General features: G+C 39.0%; 1 protein-coding gene across 1 annotated transcript in view; it reads left to right on the forward strand.

Annotated features, from left to right (window-relative positions):
* Positions 1 to 18,346, forward strand: part of CNTN1 (contactin 1) — a 266,198-nt gene that overhangs the window by 157,985 nt on the left and 89,867 nt on the right. Inside the window, exon 3 of the mRNA XM_068400703.1 lies at positions 10,875 to 11,004. Coding sequence (XP_068256804.1) covers positions 10,893 to 11,004 — 112 coding nt within the window. The 5' untranslated portion in view covers positions 10,875 to 10,892. The remainder of the gene's footprint in view (positions 1 to 10,874; positions 11,005 to 18,346) is intronic.

The following is an 18,346-nucleotide window of genomic DNA, read 5'->3' on the forward strand; positions in this document are numbered from 1 at the left end:
ATTAAACTGATTAGTCATACATTTTATAATATAATTCTTATACTTTACTTTCTATACAAATAAACATTATTGTGTTACAAAGATAAAATACTGGCATTTTCAGGTGTATTGCATTGCAAAGATAAAACACTCACGCATTTGTGGAGCCAATCCTGCACATCATTGTAGAAATTCAGGGTCAGATGCATCTCACCAAACTTTTTGGTTGTTTTTGTTGGGGATTGCCAAATCCAGTTGCCTGAAAGAGGTGAGGCTGCAGCAGCTCCCTGTGCCCAGGACCAGCCAGCGGCGATGCTCAGCACCTCGCATAGTGCATACATACATCTATGCGTGTCTGGCCGTGTAGATCAACAGAGAGCAACAGCAGTCGCAAACAGAAACAGCCCCGACAGCCTCATCCTGTCTGGCTGATCAGGATGAAAGCCTGTTAGTGGAACATGCGTGTCCACACATAGATGTGGACCCCTTCAGTAGCTGGCCTGAGGCACTCAGACTGTCCCGGACCTGACCCTGGATCCCCAGGTGTCCCCAGCTGCTGGCAGCAGACGCTCCAATAGCTGCTCCCAAGACTCTTAAATTGCTAGCTAGTCTGGCTTGATGTCCGCTGGCGATTACGCACTAGCATATGCACCCACACCATACGTATCTACTCCAGTTTCTGCAGTAGCTGGTGCCCCAGACACATGGGCCCCTGGGACCCGTGGCCCCTTCTGCAGTGGCCACCACTCAGACCCCTCACACACTCCAGTCTCTCCAGTTGCTGCCACCACGGGCACCTGGGCCCCTCGGGCTCATGGTCTCACCCCAGTGGCTGGCGCTTATGCCTCCATACGCACACGTGCATGTGGAATAGACAGCTCCTCACCCAGGAAGTTAGTTAGAGATGGAATTTAATAAGAAAAGAGGACATGCTTTGGTGATTCGGCCAGACAAGTGTACTGACCACCCATGGCTGAAACACAACCGGGCCCTGTTAACCCCTTACCCATCCATTTTCCCACCTTTGTTCCTCCCCAATCCACCTTGATTTAATCTAAGTGTATTCATGACATCAATATTCTTTCTTATGAGCGTGGGAAGGTGTGATTTCTGGTGGCTCTCAGGTGTAGTGGTTTTGACTCTGGGATTCATCCAAAGGCTATTCTGATGGTACACGTCCATGTGTCCTTGCTGATTAAGCATTAAGAAAGATTTCTGTAGATGCTTGTGCCTCTGAGGCTACATTGGGGTTGATAGAGAATACATGCATGAAAAGTATCAACTGATAATTAGCAGGCAATAAACTAAGCTTTCAAAAAAAAAAAGATATTTTTTCAAAAAAATCTGAAGACTACAGAAACTATGCTTTAGTTGTAGGTAATGAAACCAATAGTAACCATCATTTGTCTTTTAAAATCTTCAGAAAACAACTAAGTCTACCTCATGAGTAAGTATCCTTGAAAAGCAGTCTTTAAAACACAGAGGATCTTTGAAATGGTGGATGGCAGCTCAAACCTGTAAAAAAAAAAAGCCCATGGATCTCACCAATAGCTATTCTGAAATGCGTAAGCTTAAAACCAAAAGGCACAAATAACGTATTATTCCAAAATCCACCCGCAAATTCTAGTAAACATTGAATTGATTTTCCTTTTTTCTCCTTTTTGCAGCTGCTAGTCTGATTCAAACTGTTTATTCACAGGATGAAAGAGATGTTTTTAAGCATTCTCAACCATTCCAAGTGATTGATGTAAATTTAAAAAAAGCTACTCTGATTTAAAGAGAGTTGCTAGGAAACATGCAGTTTGTAGATGAAATCTCCCACTGAGCTTGTCTTTCTTTGGCCGTACAATAGGAGGTATGTTATAGGGTATCCTGAGTTACAGATGATATGGATAAACTGTTACATTTTTAAGTATATAAATACATCTGCTGTGAACTTATTGAATACACATGATTCATTCCCATATCTTCATTTAGTGATGAATAAGAAGGTATTACTAAGTGCAAGAAAATGTGAAAATCAGACAGAAAATGCCAAGAGTGCAATAAAGATTTTCATATAATATAGTTTACTTTTCTGAAACATCTAATTCAGTTTTTTTAGAGATGGATCTAGAGTATTTAAGATTTAATTTCAAGATGATGTTCTGAGTAGTCTATTGTTTTCTTTTATAAACATTAACAAAACTGAAACTCCAAAAGATAACAGTAATTGTACACTTAATTTTAATGGAGAAGTTAATGGGTTTTGTCCCTTGAAAGTTGTTGGCCAAAATAACCAAAAATTCCTCTTTATAGTATGAAAGAATGCCCAGTTTTAATAATGGGTATTTATTTGTATTCATGGCTGATTTTTTTTCATGCTGGTTTTAGAGCCTTGTTATGTTTGGTTAGCTCAGAGTCAAAGTTAAACTAATTAGGCTTTAAGACACAAACGGAAGCTACTGTTAAGTATAGGAACAGAGCCGTGTGCTGTTCTGCGTGATGCTCGGTGCTTGGCAGGAAGTTTATTGATTTTTGTTTGTTGAAATTTTTTTACCAGGCAATCTTTAAGCAGCAAAGCCAGTGTGAGCAGTGCCTGTGAGTTATGGCATCAGTAAGTGATCTTTTTTTTATTTATTACCTTAGAAGAACGAACAGCCAGTTGCTGATAGAACAAACGCTGTCAATAGGGACTTGGAAGACTGGCTGCCTGACCCTTTGCTGCTGACGTGATGATTAAAGACAGTGTTTAAGTACCGCTAAGCAAAGCTTCAGTATCTGAAGGTATTTCAAAACAAAACCTTTTTGCAGCTCAATGACTCAAGAATAAGTAACCAAACTGTATTCATGATTAATAGTAAAGCTGAGTTGTTGATATTACCACAAATTAGGAGATGCCTAACCTTCCTTAAAAATTGTGTTTATAATGACCCTTCGTTACAGAGTCATTGATTAACTGCAAGATGAGATAGATGTGTGACCACTGTAGAACCCTTGTAGGGAGAAGAATTAATGTTGATTCATAATGAATCTGTGAATGCAAATAAGAAAAATAAGACATCTCATTAGTTGCAAGAGCTATCTGAGAGCAGAAAATAACAGAAAGCCAAAACAAAGGGTGAAAAAAATGAAAATGGGAAGGATGATGTAGCAGGCAAGCAAAGAAAAGTCCCATAGGGCTTCTTAATTGCCTAACAAGAAAGCAAAAGTGCCTACGGAACAACTGACTGAAGAAGTTACTGATTCCTGAGGTCTCAGTTCTTTGATGTGTAAATGTAAAGGAAGCAGGAGAGTTAAATTCACAGTGTGATTAAGTACCAGCATGTTGTCCTACTTGAAAAAATGGCACATTAGAAAATTGCCATGGAAAACAGACATCTTGTAGCAGTAAGGTTGCCATTTACATGCCTGGTACCTTTTGTATCTTATAACAATCTTGTGCAAATCGTACTGTATTTGATGTTTTGGTTTCTTGTTATAGGCACTGTTTTCTTGCTTTGTAGAATAGGCACTATTGCTTTCAAGTGCAAAAGGCATGGCTCAAAACATGTCTGGAGAAGGAATTTTTTTGTCTTTTTGTGGTTGATTCACGGAGAGAAGTCACAGCTTCAAAAGAGGGGGGCAGGGAGGGGAGGAAGAGGGTAACTCTGAGCTGGAGTATGTTGCAGATCATCAGTGTGCCGGGATGTTAGTTCTTTTAAGCCTATCAACGTGAGTGTTTAAGCAGAAAAGAAGGCATGAAGAATAAATTAATGAATATTTGTAAAAGAACGGAAGTTTCCTATTGCACTCCAAACTTAAGATAAGGTTTCCCATTGAAACTTGGGCCAAGCCCTGTAACAACCCTGAAAGCCTCATCACCTCCAAGACATTTTTTCTTCATGTTTCCAAGTCAATGTTTGTTAAGCAAAAATATAGAGCTGGTTGAACTGTCCAATAGTGATAGAATCGCTTGTTAATTTAACCTGTCTAAATATATTAATGAACTGATCTTGGCTTTGTTTATTTATTTAGCACCTGTAAACAATAGGAAAAAATTGTGAGTGACTGGCAGATGGGGAATTAGTGGTTGTTTGTTACAGAATCACAGAATGTTAGGGATTGGAAGGGACCTCGAAAGATCATCTAGTCCAATCCCCCTGCCGGAGCAGGATTGCCTAGACCATATCACACAGGAACGCGTCCAGACGGGTTTTGAATGTCTCCAGAGAAGGAGACTCCACAACCTCTCTGGGCAGCCTGTTCCAGTGTTCGGTCACCCTCACCGTAAAGAAGTTTTTCCTCATATTTAAGTGGAACCTTCTGTGTTCCAGCTTGCACCCATTGCCCCTTGTCCTGTCAGTGGATGTCACTGAGAAGAGCCTGGCTCCATCCTCATGACACTTGCCCTTTACATATTTATAAACATTAATGAGGTCACCCCTCAGTCTCCTCTTCTCCAAGCTAAAGAGACCCAGCTCCCTCAGCCTCTCCTCATAAGGGAGATGTTCCACCCCCTTAATCATCTTCGTGGCTCTGCGCTGGACTCTCTCTAGCAGTTCCCTGTCCTTCTTGAACCGAGCGGCCCAGAACTGGACACAATATTCCAGATGCGGCCTCACCAGGGCAGAGTAGAGGGGGAGGAGAACCTCTCTTGACCTGCTAACCACACCCCTTCTAATACACCCCAGGATGCCATTGGCCTTCTTGGCCACAAGGGCACATTGCTGGCTCATGGTCATCCTGCTGTCCACTAGGACCCGCAGGTCCCTTTCCCCTACGCTGCTCTCCAACAGGTCTGTCCCCAACTTGTACTGGTACATGGGGTTGTTCTTGCCCAGATGCAGGACTCTACACTTGCCCTTGTTATATTTCATTAAGTTTCTCCCCGCCCAACTCTCCAGCCTGTCTAGGTCTCTCTGAATGGCTGTGCAGCCTTCCGGTGTGTCAGCCACTCCTCCCAGTTTGGTGTCATCAGCGAACTTGCTGACAGTGCACTCTAATCCCTCATCCAAGTCATTAATGAATATATTGAATAGTACTGGTCCCAGTACCGACCCTTGAGGGACTCCACTAGACACAGACCTCCAACTGGACTCTGTCCCATTGACCACCACTCTCTGGCTTCTTTCCTTCAGCCAGTTCACAATCCACCTCACTATCCGATCATCCAGACCACACTTCCTCAGTTTAGCTGCGAGGATGCTGTGGGAGACCGTGTCAAACGTGTTACGTATGTTATTGCATGTTGTCCTTGAAAGTGTAAATTCTGTTCAAGAAGAGTATCTTATTTATGGGCCATCAAATTGATGGGCTTCTTAGCTGGCTTTCATGCATGTGAAATGAAGAAAGTGGCTGTATAGTTTAAATAGGATGACGTGGAAAGTACTAGAAGCATGACTGTTGGTGACTGAGTGTTTGGGCCAGTGGGCGGTATTGGGGGCGGTGGATTTGAACTTGTGTTTCCACTTGAACAAATCTGGCAAAAACAAAGAGTATAATTATAGAAATCAAAGATGATCAAAAGGAAATGAAGTGTTTCTACAAGCCTTTGTGAAGGGAATTAAAACCACTTGTGGACTTTAGGAGACAGCCAGCTATCATCTAAAATCTTCTGCAGACACAGCAGTGCTACAAGAGCAGGTCTGGCTTGGAATTTTACTTACAGTAATCCCAGACCACTGTAATGAGATAAATCTGTGCAGTGGCAAGGAACTTGACTGTCATCACTTTTCTGGTAATAGAGAAGACTAGTACTAAACACTAATGGCTAAGGTATTAGTTTCAGAAGTAAATCAAGGGGTTGTGGTTGATGGTTGAGAAGCCAGACTTTCGAATAAGATGTAGTGCCCTTTCTAGTGGCACAATCTAACCTAGAATGCCAAAACTTGTGGATTGATCACAAAATTAAATTGCAAAGACTAAAACAGTAGAATAGGAGAAAGGGTGATACAATAAATAATACGCAATGAACATCATTATTTTTATTAAATTCAAAAGTTTCTTGGTAATTCTAAATACTGAGTAACTAATAAGACTTATGAGGATTTAGTTAACATCACAAAAAATGCTGACTCTTTTAAGAAAATCAAGATAACAAGCAATTAGATGCTTACTAAAATCACCAAAAGAGCTTGAAATAAAAACAAATACAAAACACTGATTAGGTTGAACTATTGTGTGGCTCCTCAAAAGCTTTGATTATAACTTACCACTGTGTAAATTTACTAGTGAATTATTGCAATTATATATATTCATGTTTTGAAAAAGGGTGGAGAACCAGAGATTTCTTCTAGATTGTTGTATTTATTTATAGGCTAATCTGGATGGAATCTCTACCAATTCTAAAATTTGAATGTGTGTAATTATCATAATATACCAGGAAATGAGAATCGTAACAAGCATCTTGATTTACCTCTCCTAGCTCAGTGTACCACGCCAGAGTTTCTACACGCTTCCCTTTGCCCCCTCTCTGCCCGTTCAGCACTTGGGGATCCTGAGAGGGAATGCTGAATGCGTGTTGGGGACCAATGCAGCGATCACGCTGCTCCCACGCTGAAAGCCTCGGTAAGGGAGGTTCAGGGAAGATCTCGTCATGGTGAACGATGAGATTTACTGACAGAAGCACATGGACTACCTCTCTTTTTCTGCTGCCTTCCAGTCTTGAAGTATCTATTTTTGTTACTTTTCCAATATACAACTGCAACCTGATTCAATGCTTTCCGCAGCTCCTCCCATTTTACTTTGTGCTAGTCTAGTTGATGAAAATACAACAGATAAAATAACCTTCCCCATCTGTATCACATCTATTCCTTTAGTCCTTTGGTCTCTTGCTGTGGATAGTGCAGACTCCTCATCCACATGCACCTTCGTCTACCTACATCTCCATCGCTTTTCCTCTCAGCATTTCTTCCTGACTGCCTTTTGGGTTCTTTCTGACAACCTTTTGGGTTGGTTTATTGCTTCCATCCTCCCACACATCACTTACATGTTCCACACAGCATCCCACTCCTTGTAACGCTGTTCTGTTTCTTTGCTTCCTCTTCACCCCTTTAACATCCCCCCCCATTTCCCTTGTCTATTCCTACCACTTCTTGATTTAAAATTTAGTAGATTATGTAGCGTATTTGCACTGCTTTTGATCTTACGATCTTTATTCACCTGGCTTCCATTACCTGCTGTGTGTACTTTCCTTTTGTGTCTACATTACGAATGCTTTATGTCCTTGCAAAATGATGATGTCATCTACATGTTTGGATTAAGTAGGAAAGTGATGTAAAACACTGGCTATTTTCACAGCTGTAAAACATGCATCCTTTTCTCCTCAGTGAAGGCCAAAGTGTGCAGTGAAGACCTGAAGAAAGCCACACAGAATATGGAAGAAAACATAGACATTTTCCTAAAGTGCATTTTGAGAGATTAAAGAATCCTTACAATTGGGTAGTATAGAGAGGCAAGTTTTCCCTTGTGTCCCAGAAACATCCCTCATCCTAATGAAGCATCATCATGAGACAGAGCAAGCAGCCAGAAGTGTTCTGGGAAGTCCCTGTGTTCAAAATTGAACACGCTTTCTATTCAGCAGCCAGTGTCCCAGTTTTCCGCCACCTCCTTTGGGAGGGTTGCGGTCCAGACAGCTCACCAGAAGTTTTCTTGAATCTAGCAAGGCAAAGGCCCTGTAGTGGTGACTGGCTCTTTTGGGGAATGTCACAGTCAAAAGGGACCTAAGTGTGTTAATGAGCATTAGATAGTAATTAAGCTTGATGTAGTTGCAGTTAAATGCCTGCTTATTTTATTACATATTTTAAAAATGTCTTACTTGTTAGCTAAAATTATGATGCTTTGTTGTGAGAAAAGAAGGATAGTGTACTCTGCAGACTAAAAGGAGTATGTCCGGGTATGCAATCACTCTCTGCTTTTACAGGGGTGAAAAGTGATGACTGTTCTTTTGTTAGGGAATTGTTCTTACTTAGGCATATCCTTCTGACTCTGCGAAGGACAAAGGTTGAGAGCTGTAAAGCAAAAGAGGCAGTAGATAAGGCCGTGTGAGCACTGCAGCCCACAGTGCTGCCTCCGGCACAAATACTGCTGCCTCAAATACGCCCGGGCTCATCCTTGGGCAGTTGGGTGGTAACATCACGTACAGCCATACTACTTGAGACGTACAGTTGATGATAACCTGTGTGCTGTCTTGTCTCATAGCAGGCAGTTCTGCCAAAATTCAGCAGAGCGATGTGAAACAGCCTCACTTCTCATCCACAAGCTGAGATAAATCAGGAGGGACGGATGTGCTATATATACAGAACCCACTCAGCTGAAAGAAGTGAGAGCAAGGAAAAGATTTTAGTACTAGCAGGGTGGGTATTTCTGTATCTGATTAAAATGAGGTATTTATAGCATTTGCTGGCACAATTTTTGTTTACTGTAATTTGAACCAGTGTTCAAAAAACTTTTTCCTGAGCCAACAGAAAGGGATTTTTGGAGAGCTAGAAGACAAGATAACTTCCCAAAATCAAACCTGGATTCTGCAAAAGAGAGGGAGGAGGGATCTTCTGCCTGCAGTGGTGCCTGTAATGTCAGAGGGAGACCACAGGTTTACTCTTAACAGTTTCATCTATCAATACATTTGAACACAGTTATTATCACCATGAGTTACTGTGTAATTACTGTTGTTCCCAACAGAGTTCCTGTTTCATTGCTGTTTAATTATGTGCATTATTTCAGCATAACTATGCAATTTAACTCATATCACTTGGAAATAAGTGTTCCAGTCATGGCAGTGTCATAACACAAGAAGCTTGATAGCCAGAGTATGGCTGCTGGAAAAGTATATAAAGTCATTTGTTGATCTAACCTACCACTGTCTTTTGGAGGAATCATATAGACACAGTAGTTCATACCTTGGTCATTTAAGGTAGATGCCTGAAATAGTTGTGAATATCCTTTGTGTGACAGAGTCTGGAGAAATTTAGTGCCAAGAGAAGCGGGAGGGTAAATTCTTCCCCTTGGATTCAGCTACAGTAAGCATATGCATTTGTTGCCAACATAAGAGCCTTTTTCCAGGGAATATTTCTAAATAGATCTCAATTCTGGGGTTCACTGTTTAGCTCTTGTATGTGTTTTGCTGAGCTCATGTAATAGCCATGAGTTCAGGGTCATGGCAACTACTACAGTTTTGACCTGTTTGTTAAAGATTTCATCTGCTAAAAAAAGTAAAAATATGAAGTGCAACAGCTCCTGTAATTTCTGAGCCAAAAGATTGTCTTGTGATGTTTCTTGCCGTTTTCCTACACTATGAGTTCAACAGCAAACCCTAAGCTCACTATTTGAGGCATGTTCAAATAAACATCTTCTTAGCATTATTCTGAGGAAGAAAGGCCAAGTGTAAGGCCCTGATGGGTGAGACATGTTCCTAGCTACCTCAAGGACAGACATGAGACAAGTACATTGAGACAGGCCTGTCCAGCAGCAGCTCACACCAGGGGCTGTTAATCAGAGCAGCACTTATCCCAAGCATACTTACAGAGTCAGGTATGTTTGTACATGTACTTTGAAATTCAAAAGTGCACATTTCTTGGTGTTGGAGGTGGGAAACGGAGCAGTTTCAAAACAGGATCTAAAACATTTGGATTTTGGAAAAGGAACAATTCAGTAAAAATTTTGACCTGGAAAGAACAAGAGTGTAGGTAAAAGGTAGAAGCTGCTATAGGAGTCATTGGTAGTTGGCATGGGAAGCTGGAAAACAGTAGCATCAAGATCGCATCCTGCAAAAAGTAACAATGCCATCTTAGCATGCAAACACATCCTAGTATATGTATTACTGAAGGGTATTCAAGTATGTATGAGCATATTTGTATAATGAAATAGTAACAAAATTAATAAACTGAGAGGCATGGATAGTATCAGCATGTGTGTGAGAGAGATACAACAATATTCTGTCAGCGGTAAGCTGGAAGCCTTGCTTTGTGTGAAGGTCATAACTTAACCAGTGCTACAGCAGAACCAGTCAAGAAGTATGAACAAGATGTGATGGATGTAAAGGATGCATTTATATATTCATGGCAAGAAATCCATTAAACAAAATGTAATATTGCACACTGCAAACATGATGATGCGTTGCCCTAAAGAAATAGATAACAGGCACAAGCCAGAAACAAAAAGCTAGAAAAATACTCTGATTGAAAGAAGTAAAAAATGCTGAAAAATGGTATCTAAAATCTTAGAATATTAAAAACAAGCTGCATGTTTCTTTAGCTTAGTTTTAGTATATATATGCAGGCAGAGTTTCTCCCCCAGGGAAAAGAGAAAACTTCAAATATGATATTGCAATAATGATTCTATTCAACAGTTAAAATGAAACTCATAAAAATTAATACTGCCTTTCCAGAGGATAGTGAATTGTATAAAGTTTGAAAAGAATTATATACTAGGCAAAATAAATGAATCCTGAAAGAGATTCATGTACTTCAGTTTCACTGTGATTTTTACAGACTTTGAAATCATTAATTGTAATGTAGTATTTACTGATATGAAGGAGGATAGAATCTGGACTTTCCTTATTTTATTGTAATCTAGGTATTATTTTAATATTTCTAATAATGTGAAGTGTTCTCAGAGAGAGGATCTAGATCCAACCCAAAGCATAGTTTTGGTTTAAGAAGATGAGTCTAAAAGAGGATGTTCAGTACTAACAAACATTTACCATATTACTTACTCTCACCAGAAAATCTAAGTACTTTAAACAGTGTTCTCTCTGAACAAGAGAGATCATTAGTTTGATCCAGCAAATTCGATAATGTATTTATTATTCAAAATACTCTGTCCTGTATTAACTCTTAACTATTCAGTTTAGACAGATAATATGGCAAGTTAAATGTATATATGAGATAAAGCGTTATGTCAGAATTATTCACTCATTTTTTCTTCTCTCTAATCAGGTATTTTTAGCTCTCTGAATGATGGTGTTGCAAGGCACAATTCCTTTTGAGATAATCACTGAACAGAAGATAACCATGTGGCTCTTCATCTATCATCTTATTACACCCTGTTTCGTCTTCTGCCTGACAGGTAAGATGACCTCCCATGTTAATTCATTTAACTTACTGTTTTCAGTTTTATGCATTTCAAGGTCAATTTTGCTCTTTGTATGGCTTTAATTTTTTTCTGCAGATACAATGAATTACTAAATATGAATAATGGCTGTAAAGAAGCATACTTATTACAATGGAAACCATAATTCAAAGCTTGAAATAATACAGATCTGGACTTTACATTTGGTTTTGTCTATTCTAATTCAGTATACAGAATTATTTCTTTCTCTAGATTATAAAAAATGTATCAACCATCTATTTGTGCACAGATGATCAACAGAATGGAATGGTTAGAAGAATGGAAATATGCCTGCAAGAAGAGACACTAAACACAAAATTCTGTAATATAGACACCATCTAAAATTGATAAAATTCATAAAATCCTACCAGCGCAATATAGTGGTAGTTTTCATAATACAGTGGGGAAATGCTGCATATACTGACTTTTATTTTAAATTACAAATGGTAAAACTTTTCATAAATAGAAATGGGGCCATAAATATTGAAACATTCAGGAGTCATATTTCTAACATCTGAAATTACAGAGATATTTGCAACTGAAATTTTGGTTCAGTTCTAAGAGACGGAAGGAGCTCTTTGGAAAGTTAAAATCCAGGATTAAAATCTAGTTCCTATTCCAACTGTTCTGAAAAACTTTTGAGATTTGTAATGCCTGTTTCAGATATCCATAACAATTTAAATGAATGCTGGTTTTTATTTGCTATGATGAATATTGCTATCATAAGTAGAGCTCTTCTCAAGAAAAAAAAAACATTTTGCTTATGTCCAGACTGCATGAACTGAGACCTGAGCATACAAAAAGCAGAATAATTAAATTGTGCATATGCGAAATACTGGCTGAGGTTTGAGATGTTCAAATATAGTGTACTAATGATATAGTTATTTTCAAGGTAGGCTTTAGATCCTTCCCTACTTTGAGTGGAAAGTTACTCATAAAGCTAGTTCTACTGCATTTCATAAAACATTCTTGTGTTTCTCTGGGTTCTTTATGTAATTAATGAGTCCCTAATTGAAATAAGCTGTTCATATTCTTTCTTAATCTGGCCTGCCATTTCAGACATTGCCTCAATTTCACTATCATGAGACCATATTGTTTGCATTATTGAGTCCAAAAATCTGATTAATACTGTGATATAAGATCATTGCCTTTAAGAAATTACTCCATAGCTTACAGGAGTGCTTTTTGGTTTAGTGAGAACATTATTTTATTCTATGAAGGGTTTGGTCTCAGTTCTTTACTCCATGTCTGAGTTTTCTGGAGGATATACTGACACCTAATAAAAATAAAGACCTTTAAAATGTTGTGATCTCATGCTTATAATGTATTTATTATGTGTTTCAAGGGAGTTTTCTTTGTTAAGATATGAGGGTTGCTGGTGGCACCAAAATTAAAAATTAAAATTCATCACTTTAATACTGGGCTTTTCCTGAAAAAAGAGGCTGTCAACTACCATCAGTAATGTTACACATGTGATTTCACTCTGGACATGGTGACGTCAGCTGTAGTAGTCAATCAAGTGCTGGACATGGGTTGATAAAAAAGTTGAGTCAGTCACTGAGAACAAATGAAGGGCAAGGCCAGATGATTAATGCTATTACTTCTGTATTATGCACATTGCAGTTGTGCCCAAAAGCCAGAAATCTTGGCACCAGAATGCATCTCCTGGCAGGTGCCTTAGAATGACATGGTAAGATTGTGTTCTATGAGGGTCATGAGTAAGTGACATAGGAAGAACAAAGATGGGTATGATGATATTACATGCAATTGATATATTCATAGCAATGTTCGTTTGATCTTTCACTTTACTGTAATCGGCTACGTTAGGCTATTATTCCTGTAAGAAGAATAGGAGGCATTGGTGTGAAGAGTTTTGAATGTGGGCAGGTTCTAATAGTGCTGTTCCCAGTTCAAAGAAACTTCCTAACTTACCTTCTGGTATGGAATAAATCCAGGACTTGCTTGTATTTTGCATCAAAAACCAAAGATAAGACCTACCACCATCATTAAAGATATGGCACCATCCTCCAATGTGGAAGATTAGTAGTCTTACACAATCAGAGGGAGTTTGTTATTTCTGGTGTGTTATTGCAAGGCTTGAGTAGTGCACACACTCTCTACTCTTGGACCTGCTCTGCTTTGCATAAATAATTAAGAAATTGAGAGAAAGTCTGCTTCTGTTAACTAGGGATTCGGGCGCACTTCTGGATTACATAAATCTGGTGTTACAGTCTTTACTCTGCCCCAGCACTTGAATCTTGCTAGAGGGTTTCTCATTTCAAATGAGTGCTAGAGCTATGGCAGTTAGTCTTAGCAAATTTTCCTTTTCAATGTATTTCTTGGCAATGAAAATATCATGGATACCAGAAAATAAGTAGCTGTAGTAGCCAAGATGAAATATAAGGGGTTGATTAGGAGTGTTCACAATATGATTAAAAAGCTAAAGATAGATACTGTAGAGAAAGAAAGAGCACAACTAGGGTGATCAGGTCAAGTTTTAGGAGGTGTTCTTGCACACATGATACTGTCAAGGGGAATGCTGGCAATGTCAACAGTAATGGAGAATGTGGGAATCAGGGACAATTTTTCAGTAAAGATCATGAGTTCTCATTTCAATAACAAGACAGACCAAGGACCAGAGTGAAGACACAAGTTAGCTGGGAGCAGATGTTGAAAGCAGAATATTAAAAAAGTTGCTTTAGCACTTTTTAACAAAACATGGTGTTTCTTTGGAAGTATACTTGACTTACCTTGGCTCCTGTGGTGCTGGACCCACAGTTCTATGTGGTTCTACCATGTAAGTTGCCTTCGGGCAAACTGATCCATGACTCTGGAGCCGCCAGTCAAGGTTTTTTCAACCCATGGCTCCTAAACAGACCTACTGTATTAACTGCTCTGGAGCCAGGAAACTGGTAGCTTCCAGGGTCAATGTCCTTTGAGATGTCTCACCATATGGTCTGTCCCAAGTTCAAAGATACCAGCCAAGAAACCTGAAAGTATTGAGAATTCATGCTTTTGATTGAGCTTTGAGAGCTTCTGGAATTATCTGCTAGAAGTATTTGGGAAACAAGGAGCTAGGAAGCTGAAAACCTGAAAGCTGCGCTGACTTGAAATGTTCAGAATTTGGCCTGAAAGGGTGACATTTATTCTGACGCTCCATAAGCTAAGGATTTTTACCTGTTTTCACATAGATCTTTTCCCTGCTGCAGGAAATCAAAAAATATTTTTTTTCCCAAACTGAACTACATATTTATTAGAAATTCGGAGTTTGCCTTGGAATAAAACCCCTGATTTTTAGCCAGTTCTGTTTTGTGGTAATCAATGGCAGAAGTTGAGAATTGTTACAATGAGCGGCCATTTCCCATCAGTGGGGAATGTGCACTTACTTGACTGAAGGGAAGCAAACATTGCACGAATCAGTGCATCAGAAGTTTAGGCAGAGAACATCTTCTGCAATGAGACAGGAGGAATATTTATTTTCCAGGTAAATTAGTGCTTGAAATGTAGTCTTGCAGATACAAATTGATGAAAAAGCTGTAAGTAATTCGGTCTTTCACATACCGATAGAACAGACAGTTATAATGAGAGTTGCTTTTCAGAGTGCACTTTGAGCAGTGCGAGGCAAATGAGAGCAGCACATCACTCCTCAGGGAACATTGGGAAGATTGTCAGTCCACTGCCAAAAAAGTTATTTCATGCCTGTTACTGGTAATATTTGACTCTTCTCCTCTTCCCCCTGACATCTGGGCTCTCAACAACAGACTTCTAAGTTGCCTTTGACTTCCTGTTAAATTCATATCCTATTGCTAACTCTGAATTTTAGACTTTTGTTTCATCTAGCACATTCTGTATAAATCAATGAACCAAAGTGTATCTTCACTTGGGATAATAACCTTGCACCAGAAGAATTAAGAGTCTGTTTCAACAACAGGCTTGTTTCGTTTCTTCCTTCCTCTGAAAGACTAATTAAAAGCTGCAAAGGCCCTATATTTTATTGTGCTTAGTGAATACTTGATTACATTTGGCTATAAGAGGAATCAGTAGCAAAAAATGTGTTCCTCCGAAATTTTATTTCTATTCAAACTCTTCTACTTTTTACCTTGGGATTTCGTAGTGCAGAGCCACGCAGTACCTGAGTTTGGGTCAGATCCGGCCTCAGCCTGTCACTCTAGTGACTATTTTTGATTGTGCAAAATGAGCTGATAGTCCGTTTTTGATGAAAAATGTGAAAAGCACTTCTGCTATTTAGGGAACCTAATGCCTTAGTTTCAAAAATCACTAGGACCCCAAGCTTCAGAGAAAGCTAGTAAAGCCAGAAAGCCAGTACTACAGAGGGCTTCTCAGTGCAGGGCAGTTATTTTGATATGTACACTAGGATGCAATTAGACAGCATGCTGCATTTCTGAGCCCGTTGCTCGTATTTCATATGCACTTGGAAGGCTTGTGTGGGGAGATTGTGCAGACTAACTACTGTACTTTACCTTCATTCCTAATTGCTGAGCACTGGCTTTCCCATGAGATCAACATGTTAGGCTCTTAAGTCACTTTTGAAGTAACATTTGTATTTTTAAGGAAGAATCACCTAAATTATTTAAGTACTATAATAGGTATTGGTTGGCATTCCTCTTGGCAGTCTGAGAAGACAGGCATACCGTGCCCTGTCATTCTTAGGCATAAGTGGAGAAACTTGCTCTGCCAAGGGTTGGAGCTTTTCATACTGGAAACTTGCTGTAAAGGATAAACTACATAATGAACTACACAGCTCTTAAAGGACTTCACTGACACGTATGAGATAGGGGTAATTCTCCTGCTCTTTTTGGTCCAGAAAAGTAGAGCCAGCCTTCCCAAAGATAACTGAACCTTTTTGCACAACATGAAATGGGACTGCTTGAGCGGTTACTTTTTCTGTTTGAGCGCTGACTGGTTCTTGGAAACTGGTGTCCCTTTAGCATCTTGCTGGCTTACACTGGTACCTCTTCTCCATCAGGAATCTTCTTTATAGACCACAAAATGCTGCATTGTGAGTTTTGTGGACATCAACACGTTACTGCTTCAGCACATAAGCTTCCCATGAATGCCAAGTGCAACTTTTCCCACTTGATTATGAGCAAAGTAAAAACAAATCCAACGCTCAAACCTTGAATTATATATAGCTTGGATTTTCTCTGGAACAGTAGGTTCAAAAATACACGTTACGAACTGAGAGCCAGAATCTACGTTATATAATGCTTTCTACCACAACATACAGCATTATTCCCAATTACTAGAGATGTGCATTTTCTTCTAAAATACAAAGTGGATGAATATACTTGATACCTGCTTACCTAGTCTGCCATGTCCCTGCTTGGATCTTAGAAGACCATTTCATGCTACTGCAGTGTCTGACATTTGTAAATAAATAAATAATCATAATGTGTTTTGTGATCATAATGCTCAGAAACCTGAAATTTCCTTGTTTACCTTCCTGTTAGCCTGGTAGAGATATTTTGGCTCATTCCCAGACCATCTTGTTTCTGAGCATGAGCTTCTCAGATACTAGTAGGTCTTCATATCTGTGTCATATTGAAAACAGTACGAGATCTACTTCTCAATATCAAATGGTTTCTAGGCTTGCGATCCTGATATGGAGTCTGATGACTTAGTGATAGTTAAGATAATGAATGAGTCCATGACTCTTGTGTTCAGCATCCATTAAGATTCAAGGTTAGCCTAGCCATGCGCTGTGTCAACAGATCTTTGTCCCTCTCTCATGTGAAAATACGTAACAAGATACAACGATGTCAGTTAGATCAATACTGATGAGAGTCACACCAAATGACTGTCTCGAGCAGCCACCTTTGGCAATGTTAAATGCCAGGGAAACAGAGAGATGTGCAGGAAGCAGGAACAGAAAGAGAAGGGGAGGGCTCGTTAGAAAAATAAACATGCTAATTCAAATAGTATTATATGAGTGCACAGTGGGAGTGACAGGATCTTAAGGTTTTCCACCTGGTTTAGCTTCTTTCTGATATTGACCTTTGGAAAATTTTTCACTGTGATTTGCTATTGATACTCACGTCACAATTTGTGGTGTTTTTAGAACCAAGTTGTTTCTTCTTCAGCAGAAAACTTGAACATGTGTTTAACATCACGTTTATAAGTAAGCTTGTTGATTTGGCTGAACTTACGTGCTTAAATTTTGTGATGGAATGAGTATCTGAAAGAATATGAGAGGCCTTTAATGAAATTAAATCAATGCTGTCTCATTATTATTTCCTTTAAGCAAACAGTATTACCATTTTACCCTTCTTAAAGATGAAGTTAAAGATCTTAATATTTCCAGCAGAAGCTCTTGTAGCCATCCCTTAGTAAAACTGTCACCATCTTTCATTGAAAATATGTTTTCATTGCAGTGGAATTATTAGGTGTTTATCCATCAAAAAACTACTGCTAACCATCTTACAATTATCTTCAGAATGAATTGGTTTGTGCACAGACATTCTGAAAGGAAAATTCATACTGGTTTGCCTTTTCTTTTTCAAAGCAAAAAGGTAATTTGTTTGTTAAAGTATGCAAACTGTAGGTCTGGAAGAGCATTCAAATCTTTCTCCCTTTATTTTTCAGCACTCCTCATATATAGAGGTTTGGTCTTCTTGTCTTGGAGCTTGGGATTTTTTTACTATGGAATTGAATGCATGTACAGAAGTGTTTGCAGGATTAGGGCTTTAGGATACATCCACTTAGTTTCTGAACATATGGATTCGTAGGCATATATAGCCCTGCATGTTTTACTGCCAGCCCTTCACTGCATTTCAGTAATATCCATCATCATTTCCTCTGTTAGTTTCCTCAGCATGTGGTACCTTACACACTAATGTTTTTCTGTTTGACACGTGCAAGTTGTTCCTCCTGAGTAAAGCACCTTTTAAATGGTGCTGGATCTGGGTGCCCTTCCAGAAGCCTGAGTGCTCTAAGTACTGGTTAAGGGAATGCTTTCTCCATTTGGTTTAATCAACTGTTTCTCTTATTAACATTCAATTACTCCTCTATTTTTTTGTGGTTTAATTTAAGGATTTAGTGAGATTAAGGACACTTTAGAACAAATAAGGCAAATATACAAAAGGACATCCATTAAAAATCTCTTGCACGTGGTTCACAGTACGTGAAACATTTGAGTGAAGTTACTTGATCCTACGTTTGACTTCCCATTAAATCTACTTTCCCAATGAATTGCCACGTAACTATATATCCACCATTTCTGATGAATCACTTGAAATATTTAACTTTTAACAAAAATTATGTAGCATTAATAACTTTGTAA

This window comes from Nyctibius grandis, chromosome 5 (genome assembly GCF_013368605.1).
Source record: "Nyctibius grandis isolate bNycGra1 chromosome 5, bNycGra1.pri, whole genome shotgun sequence".
Taxonomy (NCBI): Eukaryota; Metazoa; Chordata; class Aves; order Nyctibiiformes; family Nyctibiidae; genus Nyctibius; species Nyctibius grandis.